This window comes from Sus scrofa, chromosome 10 (assembly GCF_054392235.1).
Source record: "Sus scrofa isolate SSC_HxYL_T2T_F1_AM1 chromosome 10, Sscrofa_HxYL_maternal_Yorkshire_Landrace_v2.0, whole genome shotgun sequence".
In the NCBI taxonomy this organism is placed as follows: domain Eukaryota; kingdom Metazoa; phylum Chordata; class Mammalia; order Artiodactyla; family Suidae; genus Sus; species Sus scrofa.
In genome coordinates this window covers 35,548,857-35,565,487 of record NC_139392.1, presented here as the reverse complement: position 1 = coordinate 35,565,487, position 16,631 = coordinate 35,548,857, and the positions used below count along the sequence as shown (strand labels likewise).

The 16,631-nt window shown below is 51.8% G+C and overlaps 1 protein-coding gene across 13 annotated transcripts in view; it reads right to left on the bottom strand.

Moving 5' to 3' along the window:
• Positions 1-16,631, bottom strand: part of LOC146398976 (uncharacterized) — a 79,706-nt gene that overhangs the window by 9,106 nt on the left and 53,969 nt on the right. For 5 of the 13 annotated variants that reach the window (XM_084980921.1, XM_084980924.1, XM_084980922.1 and 2 more), the window contains 11 exons: positions 15,569-15,697; positions 13,292-13,512; positions 12,533-12,557; positions 9,434-9,484; positions 9,027-9,074; positions 7,027-7,247; positions 6,268-6,292; positions 3,169-3,219; positions 2,762-2,809; positions 980-1,200; positions 221-245 (listed from right to left, as the gene is read on the bottom strand). In XM_084980921.1, the coding sequence (XP_084837047.1) occupies positions 221-245; positions 980-1,200; positions 2,762-2,809; positions 3,169-3,219; positions 6,268-6,292; positions 7,027-7,247; positions 9,027-9,074; positions 9,434-9,484; positions 12,533-12,557; positions 13,292-13,512; positions 15,569-15,697 (1,065 nt within the window). Of the gene's footprint in view, positions 1-220; positions 246-979; positions 1,201-2,761; positions 2,883-3,168; positions 3,220-6,267; positions 6,293-7,026; positions 7,248-8,809; positions 8,849-9,026; positions 9,075-9,433; positions 9,485-12,532; positions 12,558-13,291; positions 13,513-15,568; positions 15,698-16,631 lie in introns of those variants that run through there. The other 8 variants (XM_084980916.1, XM_084980918.1, XM_084980923.1 and 5 more) reach the window with 3 other exon arrangements.

The following is a 16,631-nucleotide window of genomic DNA, read 5'->3' as shown; positions in this document are numbered from 1 at the left end:
TACCCCCACCATACAAAGAGCCTCCTTTCCTCCAGGGACCCGAGGACTTGGGATGGCCCTTTTGTGGGAAGTCAGTCTCTTTCACCCCATCCTTCACCCCCTTTCCCAGGAGGAACCCAGAATCAGGGTGTCTCTGCAACCAAAGGGGCAGGAAAGCACCCCCCGCCCTTCCTCAACACCTGGACTTCTCCTCAGCAGAGCCGGGTTCCAGAATACTTACGGCTTTCATCGTCCATCCCGTCCACCTGTGATGAGAGAAAAGAAAACACTGTGAGTGTCACAGCATCCTCCGCACTGTGGCCACAGGTCTTCCTGTGGTTGCGGACCGCAGGCACACAGACAGAAGGCAGAGTTGAGTCCGTTTCCCCAAAAGAAGACAGCAAAGACACCTGTGGAAAAGGCACCAGCTTTTCATGGAAGACCTCCCAAGTCCACGTTCATTTAAAAAACATTCAGGCTTCTTTGGAGTTCCCGTCGTGGCGCAGTGGTTAACGAATCCGACCAGGAACCATGAGGTTGCGGGTTCGATCCCTGGCCTTGGTCAGTGGGTTAAGGATCCGGCATTGCCGTGAGCTGAGGTGTAGGTTGCAGACGTTGCTCGGATCCCGCGTTGCTGTGGCTCTGGCGCAGGCCGGTGGCTACAGCTCTGGTTTGACCCTGAGCCTGGGAACCTCCATATGCCACAGGAGTGGCCCTAGAAAAGGCAAAAAGACAACAAAACAAAACAAAACAAAACATTCAGGCTTCTTCAAAGACAAATGCTCCCTATGTACACTTGGGAACTGATGTGGTCCCTTTTGCCAATGCCCCTTGGAAGGAGTTATTGGTTGGTACCAAACTTTGACTCAACATTCCTCCACAGAGGAATGTGCATATATCCTCTATAATGGACTTGCTCAGATTTCCTTTTCTGAAGTAGGCACATCCAAGAAGAAAGGAGGCACCTTTTTAAATCTCCGATCAAGAAAGGTGAGCTTACCTTGGGGGCAAGCTGGTCTTCCTGCTCAACCAGGTCGCTGGCTGGGGACTCCTCGTCATTTTCAAGGGATGGGCCCGCCTCCTCCTCTGCCTCGTCAATGCAGGCAGCCTCCTCCTGCACCTTCTCAGTTCCCGGCCCCACCTCCTCCTCATTTGCCCCAGCCAGGGCCTCCTCCTCCGTCTTCTCACTCCCGCCGGCCTCCACAACATCATCGAGGGTTGCTAGGGGGACACACAGTCACTGTCAGCAAGGCGGTGGTGCTGCTCAGGAGGTACTCTGGGCACCTCACCTGACTGGACATGGGCTGGGAGTCAAGGGGTGGGGGTGGGATGAAGCACGGATGGAGCTTCTCTTGGCCCATCCTCCCGGGTAAACGTTTTGAAGGACGGCAGAGAGCACCTTGAAAGACCTGAGAAAGGGAGCCTCTGCCTCTCTTGCTAAAGGGAACCTCTCCGTGGCATATTCTCCATCTGAGAAATGGCCAACACGAGCATGCAGGCTCTGCTGCCATGACAGAGTCTCGTGAATCCTCCTGCCCATTTTCCTCTCCAGCCACATTCCTCCATCTTCTGAAACGGCAGGAGATCATTTCAGCTTCCCTACTCTTCCCACAGGGTGCTCCTGTGTTCACACGCCATCCTCTGGGATGTTTCGCCTCTTTTCTTTTCTTAGATACATAATGCTTCTCTTTGGAATACTTTGGCAATAGGAAACTCACGGGGAGAGCAGGCCTTCCCAATGCTATGTACTTTGCACCACTGTCCATAACAACTTTTCTCATCATAACTCATAGGACCTCTGCACCCATTCAGGAATGACTCCCCCTTCAGCCCTGCTGCCAGGGCTTGGCCATTTCTACTTTCCATCTCTGACACTGCCGAGTCTGGTTACCACCTATATGTTGAGTTGCACGATATTTCCTTCTCTGTGCTGCCTGATTTCTCTATTTTTTTTTTCTATTGATACTTGTTGCTTTTTAGGGCCACACACATGCCATATGGAGGTTCCCAGGCTAGGGGTCTAATAGGAGCCGTAGCTGCCATTTTATGTCAGAGCCACAGCAAGGCAGGATCCCAGCTGCATCTGCCACCTACACCACAGCTCACGGCATTACTGGATCCTTAACTCACTGAGTGAGGCCAGCGATCGAACCCGCAATCTCATGGTTCCTAGTTGGATTCCTTAACCACTGGAACTCCAAGTATGCCTCCTTTAACTCATCCAACTCTGCGAACATCCCTTCCCTCAGGACACACCGTGAAGACACAATAGGACAGGGAGGCCAGAAATCCCAAACATGCAGAGCCAGAGAGCTGCCTTCTCACCCACCACCTGACACTCACTCGACCAACTTGGTCTCCAGGGTCAAGGTGCCACCACTTCAGGTGCCACCACTTCAGGTCCCTCAAGGCCAATAAAGGAAACCAAGTCAACAGCTCTTGTGCACTGGGCCCTCACGGTGCCAATCACAAAGCAAACTTGCACAACGGGCAGAGACCAAAGCAGGAAGGAGCAGCTTTGGGAGGGAAAATCGATTCTCCCTCTCAAAGAAAAGGAGAGAGGAATACAAACACAGCACAACAAAGACCAGGGACCCAAGTCTTCTTCGTGGTATCCATTTCACAGGGGAAAACACCACAGCAGAGTGCCACTCATTAGGCCACCCACCCACCCACCCGCCAAGTCCTATCCCCCACTTCCTCCCTCTCCCGGCAGCAGGCGGAACCCAGGTGCTCCCAGGAACCCTCTCCCACTGGATCCCAGCTGCGTGCTCTTCCCTACCTGCAGCCTCCTCATCCTGGCGGCTGCTCAGGCTCTCCACCACTGAGTCTGTAGAAACACACCATCAGGGGAATCAAGGAGTTAGAAAGAGTGGCCCTCCCGTTTCTCCGGCTTCCCTGAGGTGACTACGGGTACAGAGCATCACCCTGGTTTTTCCTCCAGGTGCCCAGACCTTCCCTCTGCTCCATGGACTGAGACCCTTCCACACAAGGTGAGCACAGATGCCAACATTCAGGCATCTCATATCTGCTCCCTCTCCTTATTAAAGTAGGCGGTGAACATCTTTACATCAATTTCTTTCTGTTTTTAAGTTTCAGACTCACCTGCCCCACACTCCAAGCAGCAGGCGTCACCCAAGTGTCCCGGGATCCCTCTCCCATTGGCTCCTACCTGAGAGCTGTTCTTACCTGTATCACTTTCATCATGGTTGCTGTCACTCAGACTCTCCATGAAACATACTGCAGAGACACAGACATAAGGAATCAAGGTGTTAGAGCCTGTCCCCCACACGTATCCCCTACTTAGGGTTGTTTGCGGCCACACAGCACCACCCTGGCTTGTCCTCCGGGTGCTCAGAACTTCCCTCTGCTCTACGGCCTCAGAAGCTTCCATAAAACATTGGCCACAGTGGCAAACCTTCAGAGATCGTGGGCTGCTGAGGGATGGAGCCTTACACATCTCCCTTCTACGAGTCCATCTGGAGGCCTCAGCTCCAGGGTGACACACCTGAAATTCCAGCTGCATGGACACACTTGTGTGGTGGCCCCTGGGAGTGAACCATAGGCTGCTTTATTCTGTTCACTGCAAGAGGCAGACCTAACTACTGACTGAACTCAATTAAGCAGAAATGGCTCCTTCTGGCCAGTGGCTGGCACACTGTGGACAGCAGCTCTACAGAAGCACTGAGGAGAAAGGGACCACTGCCCGTGAGGTTCACCTCCAAAACATATATAAAGAAAACTCATACACCTCCACAACAACAACAGCAAAGAAACCACCCAGGAGTTCCCGTCAGGGCACAGCGGAAACGAATCCGACTAGGAACCACGGGCTTGCGGGGTTGATCCCTGGCCTCGCTGAGGGGGTTAAGGATCCAGCGTTGCCGAGAGCTCTGGTGTCGGTCGCAGATACGGGTGGAGAAAAGGCTCCCCCGCCCCAGCATTGCCGATGCGAACGTACACTGGTACAACCACTATGGAAGACACCATGGAGGGTCCTGCGAAAACTGAACACAGCAGGGCATGCGACCTAGCAAGCCGAGCACCCTGGGAAATATCAGGACAAATGTATCCAGGAAAAAGACATATGCCCCTCTATGTTTATGGCAGCACTGTTCACAACAGCCAAGACAGGGAAGCCACCTCATGTCCACAGACAGATGAATGGCTCATGACGATGTGGTCCACATAGCTGATGGAATTCACGACTCAGCCAGAAAATCGAAGAAGAAACCAATGCCACTCAAAACAATAGGGATGGATCGAGAGATTCTCGTGCAAAGTGAAGTACGTGACAAAGAGAAAGACGGATACCACCTGATCTCACTTAGAGGTGGAATCTAAAGCACGGCACAAAGGAACCTGTCCACAGAACCCACGGATGCAGAGAACAGACTTGTGGTTGTGAAGGGCACGGACTGGGAGTTTGGGGGCAGTTGATGCCAACTACGGCATTGAGAATGGAGAGACAACAAGGTCCTCCTGTTGCAGCACACGGAGAACGAGATCCAATCTCCTGTAATCGACCTGATCTCAGACGGCAATAATATCAAAAAAGGAACATACGTTAATGGACACACACGACTGGGGAACGTTGCTCCACAGCAGAGAGTGAAACAACACTGTACCTCCATTAAAATAGAAACAAACAGAAAGGACAGTGTCTAACAATCCACTGAATGGAAAGACAACCTACAGAAGAGGATATTTGTAAATCTTGTATTTGAAACAGGGGCTCATATTTGGAATATATGGGAAACAACTACAAATCAATTGAATCAAAAGGCAAATACCTCAGTTGTAGATGAGTGGAAGCCTGGGAGAGACCCACCGTCCAAGAAGACCACAGAGAGCAGCACACAGAGGGCATGTTTCCCAAAGTCGCCTATCACAATGGAAAGGCAAAGCAAAGGCACCACGAGGTATCACCTCCCACCTGGTAGGACACGGAGTGTTTTCAAACCTGAACAGATGTTTGGGAAGATGTGACTGCCTGGGACTTCTGGACACTGTAGCAGGGAATGTCAACGGGGCCAGCCAGGACGGGAAACACCACGGCAGGACCCTGCAATCCCACTGCTGCATGGACATGTAAAGGAAGATCCATCAGTGTCGGGTAAAGAGACCTGCCATCCCAGGATCACGGCAGCGCCATACACAAGAGCCCAACAGAAACAGAGCCCCAGTGTCCACGGGCACACAGACTGAGAAAGACAACGGGGTGGATACAGACCATAGCAAGGTATTCCGTTGTCACAGAAGAAGGAAACCCTACCCATTGCAGCAATGCACAGAGAACTCGAGGACATTATTGACTGATTCACTTTTGGGCTTGAGGGCTGCCCCCGCAGCAGATGGAAATTCCCAGGCGAGGCGGCAAATCAGAGCTGTGGCCACCGGCCGACACCACAGCCACAGCCAAGCTGGATACCAGCCGCGTCTGGGACCTCTGCCGCAGCTCACCGCAATGCGGGATTCTTCACCCACTGAGCAAGGCCAAGGGTCGAACCCGTGTCCTCATAGGTACTGGTCAGGTTCATGAGCTCTGAGCCTCAACAGGAACTCACTGGAGGACATCACTTCAAGTGAAGCCAGTCAGACACAGAAGGACAAAGACTCTCTGATGTCATGCACATGAGGTGTCTGAAAGACCACTCCTGAGCAGAGGCTGGAAGGGTGGCTGCCCCGAGTGGGCAGGAGGTGCGGGGGGAGCACAGCGTTCACAACACTCCCTCGGGACACTTACAACCTCAAGAGGCTCGAGTTCATGGCACATGTTTGAAACAACAGCATGAAAGTCTGCACCAAGCAGAGGGGGAAGAAAAGAGGAAACGAAAGACCAACAGAGGAAGGAAAGCCTTTTCCCCAAACCTTGCTCCCAGCGGGTGCAGGGAGAATGAGGGAATGGACAGTTAGCCTGCGGTCATCATGAGACTGTTCAACGAGAAACTGGACAGCTATGTGGTGCTAAGGCACAAGTGACTCCCCACAAAACACACCCACTCACACTGGTTCACAATCACACCAACAGGCCCTCACACGCACACCCCCCAATGTTCCCGGACACCTACCCCCACCATACAAAGAGCCTCCTTTCCTCCAGGGACCCGAGGACTTGGGATGGCCCTTTTGTGGGAAGTCAGTCTCTTTCACCCCATCCTTCACCCCCTTTCCCAGGAGGAACCCAGAATCAGGGTGTCTCTGCAACCAAAGGGGCAGGAAAGCACCCCCCGCCCTTCCTCAACACCTGGACTTCTCCTCAGCAGAGCCGGGTTCCAGAATACTTACGGCTTTCATCGTCCATCCCGTCCACCTGTGATGAGAGAAAAGAAAACACTGTGAGTGTCACAGCATCCTCCGCACTGTGGCCACAGGTCTTCCTGTGGTTGCGGACCGCAGGCACACAGACAGAAGGCAGAGTTGAGTCCGTTTCCCCAAAAGAAGACAGCAAAGACACCTGTGGAAAAGGCACCAGCTTTTCATGGAAGACCTCCCAAGTCCACGTTCATTTAAAAAACATTCAGGCTTCTTTGGAGTTCCCGTCGTGGCGCAGTGGTTAACGAATCCGACCAGGAACCATGAGGTTGCGGGTTCGATCCCTGGCCTTGGTCAGTGGGTTAAGGATCCGGCATTGCCGTGAGCTGAGGTGTAGGTTGCAGACGTTGCTCGGATCCCGCGTTGCTGTGGCTCTGGCGCAGGCCGGTGGCTACAGCTCTGGTTTGACCCTGAGCCTGGGAACCTCCATATGCCACAGGAGTGGCCCTAGAAAAGGCAAAAAGACAACAAAACAAAACAAAACAAAACATTCAGGCTTCTTCAAAGACAAATGCTCCCTATGTACACTTGGGAACTGATGTGGTCCCTTTTGCCAATGCCCCTTGGAAGGAGTTATTGGTTGGTACCAAACTTTGACTCAACATTCCTCCACAGAGGAATGTGCATATATCCTCTATAATGGACTTGCTCAGATTTCCTTTTCTGAAGTAGGCACATCCAAGAAGAAAGGAGGCACCTTTTTAAATCTCCGATCAAGAAAGGTGAGCTTACCTTGGGGGCAAGCTGGTCTTCCTGCTCAACCAGGTCGCTGGCTGGGGACTCCTCGTCATTTTCAAGGGATGGGCCCGCCTCCTCCTCTGCCTCGTCAATGCAGGCAGCCTCCTCCTGCACCTTCTCAGTTCCCGGCCCCACCTCCTCCTCATTTGCCCCAGCCAGGGCCTCCTCCTCCGTCTTCTCACTCCCGCCGGCCTCCACAACATCATCGAGGGTTGCTAGGGGGACACACAGTCACTGTCAGCAAGGCGGTGGTGCTGCTCAGGAGGTACTCTGGGCACCTCACCTGACTGGACATGGGCTGGGAGTCAAGGGGTGGGGGTGGGATGAAGCACGGATGGAGCTTCTCTTGGCCCACCCTCCCGGGTAAACGTTTTGAAGGACGGCAGAGAGCACCTTGAAAGACCTGAGAAAGGGAGCCTCTGCCTCTCTTGCTAAAGGGAACCTCTCCGTGGCATATTCTCCATCTGAGAAATGGCCAACACGAGCATGCAGGCTCTGCTGCCATGACAGAGTCTCGTGAATCCTCCTGCCCATTTTCCTCTCCAGCCACATTCCTCCATCTTCTGAAACGGCAGGAGATCATTTCAGCTTCCCTACTCTTCCCACAGGGTGCTCCTGTGTTCACACGCCATCCTCTGGGATGTTTCGCCTCTTTTCTTTTCTTAGATACATAATGCTTCTCTTTGGAATACTTTGGCAATAGGAAACTCACGGGGAGAGCAGGCCTTCCCAATGCTATGTACTTTGCACCACTGTCCATAACAACTTTTCTCATCATAACTCATAGGACCTCTGCACCCATTCAGGAATGACTCCCCCTTCAGCCCTGCTGCCAGGGCTTGGCCATTTCTACTTTCCATCTCTGACACTGCCGAGTCTGGTTACCGCCTATATGTTGAGTTGCACGATATTTCCTTCTCTGTGCTGCCTGATTTCTCTATTTTTTTTTTTCTATTGATACTTGTTGCTTTTTAGGGCCACACACATGCCATATGGAGGTTCCCAGGCTAGGGGTCTAATAGGAGCCGTAGCTGCCATTTTATGTCAGAGCCACAGCAAGGCAGGATCCCAGCTGCATCTGCCACCTACACCACAGCTCACGGCATTACTGGATCCTTAACTCACTGAGTGAGGCCAGCGATCGAACCCGCAATCTCATGGTTCCTAGTTGGATTCCTTAACCACTGGAACTCCAAGTATGCCTCCTTTAACTCATCCAACTCTGCGAACATCCCTTCCCTCAGGACACACCGTGAAGACACAATAGGACAGGGAGGCCAGAAATCCCAAACATGCAGAGCCAGAGAGCTGCCTTCTCACCCACCACCTGACACTCACTCGACCAACTTGGTCTCCAGGGTCAAGGTGCCACCACTTCAGGTGCCACCACTTCAGGTCCCTCAAGGCCAATAAAGGAAACCAAGTCAACAGCTCTTGTGCACTGGGCCCTCACGGTGCCAATCACAAAGCAAACTTGCACAACGGGCAGAGACCAAAGCAGGAAGGAGCAGCTTTGGGAGGGAAAATCGATTCTCCCTCTCAAAGAAAAGGAGAGAGGAATACAAACACAGCACAACAAAGACCAGGGACCCAAGTCTTCTTCGTGGTATCCATTTCACAGGGGAAAACACCACAGCAGAGTGCCACTCATTAGGCCACCCACCCACCCACCCGCCAAGTCCTATCCCCCACTTCCTCCCTCTCCCGGCAGCAGGCGGAACCCAGGTGCTCCCAGGAACCCTCTCCCACTGGATCCCAGCTGCGTGCTCTTCCCTACCTGCAGCCTCCTCATCCTGGCGGCTGGGACCCAAGTCTTCTTCGTGGTATCCATTTCACAGGGGAAAACACCACAGCAGAGTGCCACTCATTAGGCCACCCACCCACCCACCCGCCAAGTCCTATCCCCCACTTCCTCCCTCTCCCGGCAGCAGGCGGAACCCAGGTGCTCCCAGGAACCCTCTCCCACTGGATCCCAGCTGCGTGCTCTTCCCTACCTGCAGCCTCCTCATCCTGGCGGCTGCTCAGGCTCTCCACCACTGAGTCTGTAGAAACACACCATCAGGGGAATCAAGGAGTTAGAAAGAGTGGCCCTCCCGTTTCTCCGGCTTCCCTGAGGTGACTACGGGTACAGAGCATCACCCTGGTTTTTCCTCCAGGTGCCCAGACCTTCCCTCTGCTCCATGGACTGAGACCCTTCCACACAAGGTGAGCACAGATGCCAACATTCAGGCATCTCATATCTGCTCCCTCTCCTTATTAAAGTAGGCGGTGAACATCTTTACATCAATTTCTTTCTGTTTTTAAGTTTCAGACTCACCTGCCCCACACTCCAAGCAGCAGGCGTCACCCAAGTGTCCCGGGATCCCTCTCCCATTGGCTCCTACCTGAGAGCTGTTCTTACCTGTATCACTTTCATCATGGTTGCTGTCACTCAGACTCTCCATGAAACATACTGCAGAGACACAGACATAAGGAATCAAGGTGTTAGAGCCTGTCCCCCACACGTATCCCCTACTTAGGGTTGTTTGCGGCCACACAGCACCACCCTGGCTTGTCCTCCGGGTGCTCAGAACTTCCCTCTGCTCTACGGCCTCAGAAGCTTCCATAAAACATTGGCCACAGTGGCAAACCTTCAGAGATCGTGGGCTGCTGAGGGATGGAGCCTTACACATCTCCCTTCTACGAGTCCATCTGGAGGCCTCAGCTCCAGGGTGACACACCTGAAATTCCAGCTGCATGGACACACTTGTGTGGTGGCCCCTGGGAGTGAACCATAGGCTGCTTTATTCTGTTCACTGCAAGAGGCAGACCTAACTACTGACTGAACTCAATTAAGCAGAAATGGCTCCTTCTGGCCAGTGGCTGGCACACTGTGGACAGCAGCTCTACAGAAGCACTGAGGAGAAAGGGACCACTGCCCGTGAGGTTCACCTCCAAAACATATATAAAGAAAACTCATACACCTCCACAACAACAACAGCAAAGAAACCACCCAGGAGTTCCCGTCAGGGCACAGCGGAAACGAATCCGACTAGGAACCACGAGCTTGCGGGGTTGATCCCTGGCCTCGCTGAGGGGGTTAAGGATCCAGCGTTGCCGAGAGCTCTGGTGTCGGTCGCAGATACGGGTGGAGAAAAGGCTCCCCCGCCCCAGCATTGCCGATGCGAACGTACACTGGTACAACCACTATGGAAGACACCATGGAGGGTCCTGCGAAAACTGAACACAGCAGGGCATGCGACCTAGCAAGCCGAGCACCCTGGGAAATATCAGGACAAATGTATCCAGGAAAAAGACATATGCCCCTCTATGTTTATGGCAGCACTGTTCACAACAGCCAAGACAGGGAAGCCACCTCATGTCCACAGACAGATGAATGGCTCATGACGATGTGGTCCACATAGCTGATGGAATTCACGACTCAGCCAGAAAATCGAAGAAGAAACCAATGCCACTCAAAACAATAGGGATGGATCGAGAGATTCTCGTGCAAAGTGAAGTACGTGACAAAGAGAAAGACGGATACCACCTGATCTCACTTAGAGGTGGAATCTAAAGCACGGCACAAAGGAACCTGTCCACAGAACCCACGGATGCAGAGAACAGACTTGTGGTTGTGAAGGGCACGGACTGGGAGTTTGGGGGCAGTTGATGCCAACTACGGCATTGAGAATGGAGAGACAACAAGGTCCTCCTGTTGCAGCACACGGAGAACGAGATCCAATCTCCTGAAATCGACCTGATCTCAGACGGCAATAATATCAAAAAAGCAACATACGTTAATGGACACACACGACTGGGGAACGTTGCTCCACAGCAGAGAGTGAAACAACAGTGTACCTCCATTAAAATAGAAACAAACAGAAAGGACAGTGTCTAACAATCCACTGAATGGAAAGACAACCTACAGAAGAGGATATTTGTAAATCTTGTATTTGAAACAGGGGCTCATATTTGGAATATATGGGAAACAACTACAAATCAATTGAATCAAAAGGCAAATACCTCAGTTGTAGATGAGTGGAAGCCTGGGAGAGACCCACCGTCCAAGAAGACCACAGAGAGCAGCACACAGAGGGCATGTTTCCCAAAGTCGCCTATCACAATGGAAAGGCAAAGCAAAGGCACCACGAGGTATCACCTCCCACCTGGTAGGACACGGAGTGTTTTCAAACCTGAACAGATGTTTGGGAAGATGTGACTGCCTGGGACTTCTGGACACTGTAGCAGGGAATGTCAACGGGGCCAGCCAGGATGGGAAACACCACGGCAGGACCCTGCAATCCCACTGCTGCATGGACATGTAAAGGAAGATCCATCAGTGTCGGGTAAAGAGACCTGCCATCCCAGGATCACGGCAGCGCCATACACAAGAGCCCAACAGAAACAGAGCCCCAGTGTCCACGGGCACACAGACTGAGAAAGACAACGGGGTGGATACAGACCATAGCAAGGTATTCCGTTGTCACAGAAGAAGGAAACCCTACCCATTGCAGCAATGCACAGAGAACTCGAGGACATTATTGACTGATTCACTTTTGGGCTTGAGGGCTGCCCCCGCAGCAGATGGAAATTCCCAGGCGAGGCGGCAAATCAGAGCTGTGGCCACCGGCCGACACCACAGCCACAGCCAAGCTGGATACCAGCCGCGTCTGGGACCTCTGCCGCAGCTCACCGCAATGCGGGATTCTTCACCCACTGAGCAAGGCCAAGGGTCGAACCCGTGTCCTCATAGGTACTGGTCAGGTTCATGAGCTCTGAGCCTCAACAGGAACTCGCTGGAGGACATCACTTCAAGTGAAGCCAGTCAGACACAGAAGGACAAAGACTCTCTGATGTCATGCACATGAGGTGTCTGAAAGACCACTCCTGAGCAGAGGCTGGAAGGGTGGCTGCCCCGAGTGGGCAGGAGGTGCGGGGGGAGCACAGCGTTCACAACACTCCCTCGGGACACTTACAACCTCAAGAGGCTCGAGTTCATGGCACATGTTTGAAACAACAGCATGAAAGTCTGCACCAAGCAGAGGGGGAAGAAAAGAGGAAACGAAAGACCAACAGAGGAAGGAAAGCCTTTTCCCCAAACCTTGCTCCCAGCGGGTGCAGGGAGAATGAGGGAATGGACAGTTAGCCTGCGGTCATCATGAGACTGTTCAACGAGAAACTGGACAGCTATGTGGTGCTAAGGCACAAGTGACTCCCCACAAAACACACCCACTCACACTGGTTCACAATCACACCAACAGGCCCTCACACGCACACCCCCCAATGTTCCCGGACACCTACCCCCACCATACAAAGAGCCTCCTTTCCTCCAGGGACCCGAGGACTTGGGATGGCCCTTTTGTGGGAAGTCAGTCTCTTTCACCCCATCCTTCACCCCCTTTCCCAGGAGGAACCCAGAATCAGGGTGTCTCTGCAACCAAAGGGGCAGGAAAGCACCCCCCGCCCTTCCTCAACACCTGGACTTCTCCTCAGCAGAGCCGGGTTCCAGAATACTTACGGCTTTCATCGTCCATCCCGTCCACCTGTGATGAGAGAAAAGAAAACACTGTGAGTGTCACAGCATCCTCCGCACTGTGGCCACAGGTCTTCCTGTGGTTGCGGACCGCAGGCACACAGACAGAAGGCAGAGTTGAGTCCGTTTCCCCAAAAGAAGACAGCAAAGACACCTGTGGAAAAGGCACCAGCTTTTCATGGAAGACCTCCCAAGTCCACGTTCATTTAAAAAACATTCAGGCTTCTTTGGAGTTCCCGTCGTGGCGCAGTGGTTAACGAATCCGACCAGGAACCATGAGGTTGCGGGTTCGATCCCTGGCCTTGCTCAGTGGGTTAAGGATCCGGCATTGCCGTGAGCTGAGGTGTAGGTTGCAGACGTTGCTCGGATCCCGCGTTGCTGTGGCTCTGGCGCAGGCCGGTGGCTACAGCTCTGGTTTGACCCTGAGCCTGGGAACCTCCATATGCCACAGGAGTGGCCCTAGAAAAGGCAAAAAGACAACAAAACAAAACAAAACAAAACATTCAGGCTTCTTCAAAGACAAATGCTCCCTATGTACACTTGGGAACTGATGTGGTCCCTTTTGCCAATGCCCCTTGGAAGGAGTTATTGGTTGGTACCAAACTTTGACTCAACATTCCTCCACAGAGGAATGTGCATATATCCTCTATAATGGACTTGCTCAGATTTCCTTTTCTGAAGTAGGCACATCCAAGAAGAAAGGAGGCACCTTTTTAAATCTCCGATCAAGAAAGGTGAGCTTACCTTGGGGGCAAGCTGGTCTTCCTGCTCAACCAGGTCGCTGGCTGGGGACTCCTCGTCATTTTCAAGGGATGGGCCCGCCTCCTCCTCTGCCTCGTCAATGCAGGCAGCCTCCTCCTGCACCTTCTCAGTTCCCGGCCCCACCTCCTCCTCATTTGCCCCAGCCAGGGCCTCCTCCTCCGTCTTCTCACTCCCGCCGGCCTCCACAACATCATCGAGGGTTGCTAGGGGGACACACAGTCACTGTCAGCAAGGCGGTGGTGCTGCTCAGGAGGTACTCTGGGCACCTCACCTGACTGGACATGGGCTGGGAGTCAAGGGGTGGGGGTGGGATGAAGCACGGATGGAGCTTCTCTTGGCCCATCCTCCCGGGTAAACGTTTTGAAGGACGGCAGAGAGCACCTTGAAAGACCTGAGAAAGGGAGCCTCTGCCTCTCTTGCTAAAGGGAACCTCTCCGTGGCATATTCTCCATCTGAGAAATGGCCAACACGAGCATGCAGGCTCTGCTGCCATGACAGAGTCTCGTGAATCCTCCTGCCCATTTTCCTCTCCAGCCACATTCCTCCATCTTCTGAAACGGCAGGAGATCATTTCAGCTTCCCTACTCTTCCCACAGGGTGCTCCTGTGTTCACACGCCATCCTCTGGGATGTTTCGCCTCTTTTCTTTTCTTAGATACATAATGCTTCTCTTTGGAATACTTTGGCAATAGGAAACTCACGGGGAGAGCAGGCCTTCCCAATGCTATGTACTTTGCACCACTGTCCATAACAACTTTTCTCATCATAACTCATAGGACCTCTGCACCCATTCAGGAATGACTCCCCCTTCAGCCCTGCTGCCAGGTCTTGGCCATTTCTACTTTCCACCTCTGACACTCTGCCGAGTCTGGTTACCGCCTATATGTTGAGTTGCACGATATTTCCTTCTCTGTGCTGCCTGATTTCTCTATTTTTTTTTTCTATTGATACTTGTTGCTTCTTAGGACCACACGCATGGCATATGGAGGTTCCCAGGCTAGGGGTCTAATAGGAGATGTAGTTGGCATTTTATGTCAGAGCCACAGCAAGGCAGGATCCCAGCTGCATCTGCCACCTACACCACAGCTCACGGCATCACCAGATCCTTATCCCCCTGATTGTGGCCAGGGGTCAAACTCACAATCTCATGCTTCCTAATCGGTTTCCCTGCTGGCACGCCATGATGGGAACTCCTCACTTTTGGTCAAACAGTACTTAGTTTTTTTTTTTGGATCATCCTCTTGGTATCCTATTTAAAATTTTACTTTTGTTTCCGGTAGAATACTGTTCTCTTCTGTTCACATATCGCATTTGATCTGTCTCCTGATCTCTTGTCATTTGTGATTGGTTTCATCTCTTTGCTGTTGGGAATAACGTCCTTCTACAAATGGGAGTGTACACGTTCTCTATGGTAACATACTGGGGCCTCCTAATATTTTGCATGTGTCCAACCTCAACTACTGGCACAGCCCAAAAACTGAATGTGAATGTAAATGGGGAACTTTTCATTAATTAAAATTATAGGAATCTTTTGCTGCTCAGTGTACCATGAGTTCCCCATTCAGTGCTGGACGTTGTCATTGGTGGAAATTGGAGGAATGGGTTAGAGGAGCTTTCTGTAATATCCACCATTTCTTGTTAATATAATCTTGTTCTAAATCATTTCTAGTATTGTTTTCAAATTGGGAAATGTGGTTCCATGCAGGGATCTATTACAACTGGAAATGTTAAATATCAGCAAATGTCATAAAATGAGTGAGGTCACCTTTGCTATTAACCAGGAACCAAATGTCGATTTTAAATGAATCATTATTTCCATAGTTGGGAAATTACCAACTGAGTTATTCAATTTATTTTTTGCTTTTTTTGTCATTTTGCCTTTTCTAGGCCTGCTTCCCTCAGCATATGGAGATTCCCAGGATACGGGTCTAATCAGAGTTGTAGTGGCCTACAGTGACCACTGCCACTGCAACTCAGGATCCGAGCCACATCTTCAACCTACACCATGGCTCACGGCAACCCTGGATCCTTAACCCACTGAGCAAGGCCAGAGATCAAACTCACAACCTCATGGTTCCTAGTCGGATTTATTAACCACTGCGCCACGATGGGAACTCCGAGTTAGTTCGTTTGAATTTGCATCATGGAATAAAAGAAAGATGTGGCTTAGCATTTGTAGAGTTTGTTCTGAAATTTGGAACACGGAATGAACTAGAATCATTGTTCAGGCCTGGATGTATTGAGTCAGGTTCCACAGTACCTTCATCTGGCTCATTGGCAGGGTGCACCCTGTTGTGTGGCCACCATGGGATTATTCCAGCCAAGGTGGTAAAGAACAAAATTGCCCTCAGACTCCTGAAGCAAGATCCTAGGTTTCCAAAGCAAGATTCTGGAAAATACATGACAACAGAGAAAACGAGTGACATCCTGATTGCAGAAGATAACAGGGAAATGACTAATAATTGACTCCCAGGCCAAGCCCTCAAAGCCCATAACACCCGGCCGCCCAGAAGAGCCTTCAGAATCCAAGTTCTACTTAGAAAGATCTTGCTCTTTGGGGTGCACTTCAAAACATTACCTCCCCACACAGGTTTCGTGTGAAAATGTCTCTGGGTAGCGGAGACAACCTAGATAATGACCATGCAGAATGGTCTGATGTCAATCCCATTGGTTGACTGATTGATTGTCACCACTCCCAGGGGATGCAGTGGTTCCCAACCCAGGCACTTGATTCTGCACCACGGAAGGGATCGAACACTCGATCTTTAGCCTCTAGGACACTAGGGAACTCCTCACATCCCCTGTAGAAGAAACACATGCCACAAAAGGAGATGTAGATCTGTCTGTGCCTCAGTTCCCTGTTCTGGGCATCCAACTCTGGGAACGCCCCTTCCCTCAGGACACACCGTGAGGACACAATAGGACAGGGAGGTCAGAAATCCCGAACATGCAGAGCCAGAGAGCTGCCTTCTCACCCACCACCTGACACTCACTCGACCAACTTGGTCTCCAGGGTCAAGGGCCTAGGAGAGCTTTGGGTGCCACCACTTCAGGTCCCTCAAGGCCAATAAAGGAAACCAAGTCAACAGCTCTTGTGCACTGGGCCCTCACGGTGCAAATCACAAAGCAAACTTGCACAATGGGCAGAGACCAAAGCAGGAAGGAGCAGCTTTGGGAGGGAAAATCGATTCTCCCTCTCAAAGAAAAGGAGAGAGGAATACAAACACAGCACAACAAAGACCAGGGACCCAAGTCTTCTTCGTGGTATCCATTTCACAGGGGAAAACACCACAGCAGAGTGCCACTCATTAGGCCACCCACCC